The sequence below is a fragment of the Hippocampus bargibanti genome, linkage group LG18 (assembly GCF_051943395.1).
Source record: "Hippocampus bargibanti isolate YZ-2025 linkage group LG18, ASM5194339v1, whole genome shotgun sequence".
NCBI lineage: Eukaryota > Metazoa > Chordata > Actinopteri > Syngnathiformes > Syngnathidae > Hippocampus > Hippocampus bargibanti.
Genome location: NC_142751.1, coordinates 13,791,596 through 13,799,545, shown reverse-complemented (window position 1 = coordinate 13,799,545; position 7,950 = coordinate 13,791,596). Strand labels below are relative to the sequence as shown.

Sequence of the window (7,950 nt, the reverse complement as noted above, 5' to 3'; positions counted from 1 at the left end):
TGCTTTTATTTTCATCACTGCTGCTATTAAATGTATTTTTTTCCCACTGCGAGACTAATAAAGGCTAATCCAATCCAATCACTCGTCACTATATCTTGTCAGTATTAGATCATTGTGTGCAGTGAAAATAGCTAACAGATTTGATGCTAAAATGTTTTTTTGCAAGGCCAGTCATGAAAAAAGAGTCACACAAGGTTTTGATTTATACTTTTTTTTCTTTCATTTTTATTTCTTTTTTTCTTTCATTTTTATTTCTTATCCCTCCCAACTTTCTGTTGGGAGGGATAAAGACAAACAGATTACAGACATGAATTAGCGCTGAAAGTAATACAGTAATAGCTATATATAAGAGGTAATTCCAATGCTTTCTCTCTAATAGGTAGACATGTTAAGAAAAGATGCTAAAGGTGATGTTACAAAGAAACGCGAGGACATTTATATTAAAAGGCTATTCCTTCTTTGCAGTTTACGTGGAGGAAAGGCCGAATACATTCTGCAGATACATTTACAAATAATACATCAGTGCACAATGGCACAAAACATGAATATTCTGTGGCTGAAGGAGTGCGTCTATGCTTTTTTTCCAAAGAGTGGTATAAGAACGCCACAAAAAGTAAAACCGTAGGATTTGAATAGTGAATGCAGCATGTACATATGAAGACGTGTAAAAGTCTGTGGATTTTTAAAGCCTAACTAACAGTGGTAACCAATATTTTACAAAAGGGTGTCCTAAAAGTCATTCAACACCCTTGTATCACTCTTTATTTGTTTTATTTATTGATATATTTGGCCACGGATTCATACGCAAGAAGAACTTCAATGTCGTTTGGGCAACTCATGCGAAACTCATCCTTTTTGTAGGCGTTTTCCAGGTACCGAGTGAGGCCTTTCAATTCGGAGGGGATGTCAAAGTTGCGGTACTCCTTGCACACCACCTGGGGATGATAGAAGCTTGAAAGATCTTCATTCTAGGGTCGAGGGGGGGGGGGGGGGGGGGGGGTGTCTCACCTTGACAATGTTGAGTTTGGGAAGCAGGTTGCAGTCAGCTAAAGTGAGAGAGTCTCCATCCAGGTAAGGGCGCGTCGATTCCGTGAGGTTCGGGTTCTGGTCCAACTCGTGCGGGAGCGGCGTCTCAAGGTACATGTTGAGCTTCACCAAAGTTGACAGGAATTTCTTCTCCAGCACTTGAAAACATCGCAAGGCTATTATTAGCGCACAACGGTGGACGTGCGATCCATTTACAGTGCAGCACTGGTGTCAAAGACAAGGCCCGGGGGGTCACATCGGGCCCGCTGCATTGTTTTATGAGGTCATCAAAATCAAATCACACATGTCGAATTTTATCATGCTTGCTGGTATCTGAACTAAAATTTCGTCTTTTCATAAGTAATCCACAATAAGGGCAGTGTTTGAAATAGCGTCTGCCCGGTGGCCCGGGGCGTACAACTTTTACGTCGGTCGTACAACTTTCAAAACGTCTGGGCCCGGGTGGCCGACAACTTCTTCAAGAAAAAAAAAAAACCACCTTTTTTTCAAATCAAACGTTTGTTTTATTCACTAAAGCAAAAGCTACAAACAAAACGCTACAAGCCACGTGGACTCCTCTTTCGCAGCGGCTTTCAAAACTCTCAAGTACACTTTTCAGTCAGGGTGTAGTCCGAAGCACGAAACAGGCTTCTGATTGGCTGCCGGTGCCAAGTATGCAAATTGCCAAACGAACGTTTGTTTGACAATTTGCATACTCGGTACTGGCAACCAATCAGAAGTCTGCTTCGGACTCCACCCTGACCGAAAAGTGTACTTGAGCGTTTTGAAAGCTGCTTAGAAAGAGGAGTCAACGTAGCTTTGAGCAGACAACACAACGCAAACATTGCATTGTGCACCATGTCGACAAACGACAACTGGAGCAAAATCTTCAGCAAGTGATATTTACCATAAATTAGACAAGGGAGCATTTGGGGTAGGTACTTCCTTAATTTTAAAAAATCCTTCATACTTCGCAACAATGTTTTTTTTTGGGGCAATTAAATGTCTTTTTGTGTTTTAAGTTGTGAAAAATGCGGCAGGCGACTTTATGGCCGGGCCGGCAACTTTTCAGAGTTGTCTACCCAGGTGTCCACTAACTTTTTGTCAGAAGTTTCAGACACTGATAACAGTCAATATTCTCGTTTTGATCGTCACACGTCCAAAAAGCGGAATAATAACAACCCCCACCCCCAAAAAAAAAAAAACACAAAAAAACAACAAAGCCATTGCATTAATCTTACTGTAGTTTAATCCAGGGATGGAATTCTTTATATATGCGGAGAATTTCCGGAAGATGTCCTCTCCAACCGACAAGGATTCCTTATATCGACAGCACAATTTGGGGTACCTGTCGTCGGAAAAGGTCAAAGGTCAGCGCGGCGAGGGTGAATGACGGAATATGTTTTGAAAAGCCCGAGGCTGAGCGTGGGCTTACTTGGGCGGCGCTAATCTTTCCTCCAAGAACTCTTCGATCTTGTTCACATCTGTTTTGACTTCATCGTTGAAGAGCAGAAATGGCGGCTGAGAGCCCGGAGCTAATTCCTTCAGCACATCCGGGGATCTATCAAATTAAAAAAAAAATTAATAATAATAAAATTATCTAGCTGCGATGGCGGCAAAGGAGAGAAAAACTAATCATATTGACATTGAAATGGTATGAAATATAAGAGCAGTCTTTGGCGGCTTTATACACCATGGCAACGGTGTATGAAGTCAATCATGGTTTTACGCAGTGTCTGAAATAACATCTGCCCGGACGCCCGGGGTGTGCAACTGTTACGTCGGGCGAACGACTTTGAACGAAGATTTCGAAATCTGAATCAATTATTCCGATTTTGAAATCCTTGTTTAGTTTGGAAATTTTGGAATTTATTATTATTATTACAGTAAAGTCTCGTTATATCGTTATTCAAGGGAGTCCGAAAAAATATCGATATAACCGGGACTATCGATATATCCGACCCTGTTTGCATGTAATTTTCTCCGTGCGTGCATAGAAATAGTATCGATATAACCGGGACTATCGATATATCCGATATCGATATAACGAGACTTTACTGTATTATTATTATTATTATTATTATTATTATTATTATTATAATTATTATTATTATTATTATTATTAAAGGCATTGTGGAAAGAGGAGTTCACGTGGCTTGTAGCAGACGACGCAACGCAAACATTGCATTGTGCAACATGACGAACAGTGCACGGGCAAACGACATTTGGGATATTTACGATAAATTAAGCAAGGGAGCATTTGTGGTATGTATATCCTTAATAAATAACACCTTGCAACAATTTTTTTTCTTCTTGTTGCGATTAGTCGTCTTATTGTGTTTCAAGTTGTGAAAAATGGGGTAGGCAACTTTATGGCCGGGTAGGCAACTTTTCAGAGTTGTCTGCCCTGGTGTCCGTTAACTTTTTGTCATGAGTTTCAGACAGTGTTTTAAAGGACAACCGACGTCTCCGGACATCTTCTCCGAATCTGAAGCCATTGTTTTGATTCTCGAGCAAGGCAAGACGTTTTGGCGTGACATCACGAATAAGGGGGAGGGACCTACTGAAAACTCATTTGACTAAAAATATCAGTCTGCGTGTTTTGGGTATTTTAGATGCTATAAAACGTTTTTCTGATGTCAGTTAGGAAACAAAAAAGTGGTGTCGGTTGTCCTTTAACTTGTCCGCTAAACTCACTTTTAGTTTTTGTCATTTATTACATCGATTAGTTTTTATACCAAGGCCATTTTTTAAATGGCGATCACGTCTTTCACTCTTGTGTTATTTTCTAACTATTAGATTGTATAATCGCCCCGAAATTGTTCTCAATTTACAGGGTGAAGAGTGCGGAAGGCAATTTCGTTACGCAAGGTTCAATGACAATCGGGACTGAAGGTGAAATTCCAGGTTGAATTAAAAACGCAGGAGAAGCTAGTTGGAGCATCTCTGAACTTTTGAACGAATGTCAAACCGGTTTCTGAATGGCAAAAAAAAAAGTCTGTGCGGTTTGTTAGATCCACGAATGGACGAGTGCTTCATAGTTTGTGCGACTCTTCTGTTCTTTTTTGTAATCGGTGTGCCATTCTGCTTTTGACTGAAATTGAGCAAGACAATCGACGCTTCCCTCCGAAAACATTGCGTTTGTCGAGGCAACCAATCGGTTGGCGCTGATGCAATCAAAATGTCAAAATGTCAGGTCGACACATAGTATTTATTTATTTATTTATTTATTTATTCACATATTTATTTATTTAGCATGTATTCATTTATGTATCTACTTTTCTATTTATCTGTTCGTATATTTATTTTTTTATGTATCTATTTATTTGTTTGTGTATCTAATTCATGTTTTTATTTATTTGTTTGTTTATATGCATGTGTGTTTGCTTTTGTATTTGTTTTTGTTTGTGTGTGTATTTATTTATTTATCTATTTATTTCTGTATCTTTTTGTGTATTTGTGTATTTGTTTGTGTATTACTTTGTATTAGTTTGTGTTTATGTATTTATTTATTTATCCATCAATTTATCGGTTCATATATTTGTTTATGTATGTATTTATTTATTTGCGTATGTATTTGTGTGTATTTAATTATGTGTGTATGCATTTATTTGAGTGTTTATTTGTGTATTTATTTGTGTATTTATGTGTTTATGTATTTGTGTGTTTATTTGTGTATTTATTTATTTATTTACGAAATAATTAATAGGACAGCCCATTTGAATGATCAATACTCGCATTTGTTTATGATGTGTATGTATTTATGTGTGTATCTATGTATTTGTGTATTTATTTATATGTGTATTTATTTATTTATTTATTGTGTATTTATTTGTGTACATGGTATTTGTGTATGTATTTATGTATGTATTTACTTAATTACGTAATAATTAATTTATTTATGTGTGTATTTATGTATTTATTTGTGTATTTATTTATTTGTGTATTTATTTATTTGTGTACGTGGTATTTGTGTATGTATGTATTTATTTATTTATTTATTTATGTGTGTATTTCTTTATTTATGTGTGTATTTATGTATTTATTTGTGTATTTATTTATTTGTGTATTATTTATTTGTGTACGTGGTATTTGTGTATGTATGTATGTATTTATTTATTTATTTATTTATTTGTGTATTTCTTTATGTGTGTATTTATGTATTTATTTGTGTATTTATTTATTTGTGTATTATTTATTTGTGTACGTGGCATTTGTGTATGTGTTTATTTATTTATTTATTTATTTATTTGCAAAATAATTAATAGGACCGTCGCTTTGAATGATCAATACTCGCATTCAGCAGCCTCAACCAGAATTGGAAATGTTGACACCGGTACAGGAAAGGTAAAAAGGTGCCGCCGAGGATGCTGCTTACCTTTTCATATCTACTGTGTTGAGTAGAAACTTGGCCCCTTTTAACCAGAGAATCATAAAGAGTCTCTGAGAGAAGGGACAGTTCCCCACACTTTCCGCATCACTGCTGGCCTGCGAAAAGAAAAGGCGCAATATTAGATTTAAACACAAATTAAGCAAATTCAGCATATGTGAGGTTTCAGTTCTCAATCTTGTGTGTTAACTCATTCGCTACCATTCACAAATGTATTCGAGAATTGAAAATATGACGTACAGCGCCATTCCCGAATTTTGATAAAACTGACTGTACCGTAGTTTGAATCCCTTTGGTGGAGGAATGGATAAATAGTTTTGAAATGACACGCCGGCCTCAAAGTCGCTCCTGGCTTGCGCATCTGACCAAAATGTGATTACATCTTGCCGAGCCTGCTTCGCTCGGCTCAAACATCTTTCGAGAGAGTCCAAAATGTGCGGAATTTGAAGCGGAGGGACAACACACCCACGTTTGACGAAGTTAATGTTTGTCGTCAAAGTTTCGAGGATTCACGATGTTTGATTTAGAATTTATTTCACGGCTTTTCTGTTTATGGAATTCTAGTTTTTGAATCAATATTAGAGTTGGGAAGTGGTGTAATTCGGGATGTGAAACAACAAAGATCATAATAATCATACGTTTTATTTTAAGCGACTTTCAAAGCTCTCAAGGACACTTTACAGTCACAGACAAGCATAGGTACTATATTAAATCAAGTACAATCACAAAATAGAATACAATAAATAAAATACAATTAGAAATAGAAACAAGAGAAAGAGCTACACAGAGGTGGAGGGAGAAAGAGGATCTGAGGCAACGAGAGGGAATAGAAATTTGAAGAAGGTCAGATAGGTATGGGGGGGCAAGGTTCTGGATAGCTTTAATAATAATAATAATACATTTCATTTAAAAGCGCCTTTCAAAACTCTCAAGGTCACTTTACAGTCACAGGATAAGTTTTTCTGTGGGTGAGCAGCGGCAGCCACATGCTTTGAATGTATAAAGAAAAATTTTAAAGTTGATTCTATATACTGTATATGTATATATAATATATAATGGGGGCAATCTGTGACAATTATTGTTTCATCAATCATATATGCGAACGAAAATCTACTGGCAGTTTTTAAGGCTGTCATATCCCCCCACCCCACACAAATAAAATATATTTTCACATAAACCTAATTGGCGTTTGAATTAACGTGTCGCTGTTTAACTGCAGTGATTATTTTGTGTTATCTGACACGGGAATGCAAATTAGAGGCAAGATACTTTCATTTTTTGGGGGGGCGGGGGGTGCATTTAGAGCTTTTTTTTTTTTTGCATCAGTGAAAATGTTAACAACGGCGGGCCTCACCTTGACAAAGAGTTCAATCTTCGGATCGTCACCCATACATTCCTCTCTTTTTTGGGCCATCTGTCCCCTCTGCAAGGAGAAGTCTTCCGTTCCTGCAGACACACCTTCTTTTTGCTCCCACAAAAAAAAAAAAATATTCCCAAAAATTGGACAAACTGTTGTACTCACAGGGGCGGTTGTCGCACCAGCCACGGAAGGAGGGGTTGTTATGAAAATGTTACTCCACTTGTGGTGTTTCAAGTCAATTTTCCGCCGTTCACGGTTTGTCGTCAGTGCGCCGCTGGTATTTGGTTGGTGGCAAACCACACCTGACAATCCGCGACTCCTCCCAGCCATACCTGTGCGACCTGTAAATCTGGTTCTCAACTCTCGGCTTTGCAGCATATTAAAAAATAAAATCAATGTGATGGTAAAACTCGGTCTTTGCTCTCTTTTGTCTTTTAATAATAATAATAATACATTTCATCTTTTCTATTCTTATTACGATTGTGATTCGCGCCGCTTTCCAACATCGTTCAAAGTGTTTCATTCCAAGATGTATTTTGTGGTGCTAACATGTAGGTACGCTAATTTGTAAAATAAGTAATCGTTTTTCGTGGGATTTTCCAAGCTATATGTTGCGTTCTCCACTATGGTAAGGGAGATGCGGTGTTGTGGGATTTAGTAAAAAAACAACAACACAAGCAGTGGCGTACATCTTGACTCAACCATGGTTTACTTCGAATGCCCACAGGTAATACAAACCTATGCGCACAACTTCCTGTCCAACATGTAAATCGGTCCGACACGAAACACTAACCGAAGCACGTATTCATTGTTTAAAGGACAACCGACGTCTCCGGGCAAGTTGTGTCCATAATTTGTAAAATGGCTTCAAATGACTTCTACTGAGCGTATTTTACAAAGATTCCACCGCATCTAGCTGTATTTTATGTTTTAAGACTCGCGCTGAATAGTCAGGAAGTCTTGTTTTTGAGTTGGTGACGAGTCCTCACCCTACGTCACTGAAGGAACGCCCCTGACCGAAAAAAGGACACATTGTAGCAGTTCTTCCATCATGTCAATGCATTTTGCTGTACTTTGGTCTGAAAACTTCACGTAGGACCAAAAAGAGGGCAACAAAGCTCCATGTAAGGAATTAATCAGCCTGTGGAAACGGGCTGATTAATTCCTTACGGGC

The 7,950-nt window shown here is 37.7% G+C and overlaps 1 protein-coding gene across 1 annotated transcript; it reads right to left on the bottom strand.

Annotated features, from left to right (window-relative positions):
- Positions 1 to 201: 201 nt before the first annotated feature.
- clic3 (CLIC family member 3) lies at positions 202 to 7,072 on the bottom strand. Its single transcript, XM_089019877.1, has 7 exons — positions 6,939 to 7,072; positions 6,771 to 6,862; positions 5,405 to 5,514; positions 2,462 to 2,587; positions 2,268 to 2,374; positions 1,009 to 1,184; positions 202 to 935 (listed from the first exon to the last, which is right to left on the bottom strand). Exons 2-7 carry the CDS (start codon positions 6,828 to 6,830, stop codon positions 771 to 773), a joined length of 744 nt encoding a protein of 247 aa, XP_088876003.1. The 5' UTR covers positions 6,831 to 6,862; positions 6,939 to 7,072; the 3' UTR covers positions 202 to 770.
- Between the last annotated feature and the right edge of the window lie 878 nt (positions 7,073 to 7,950).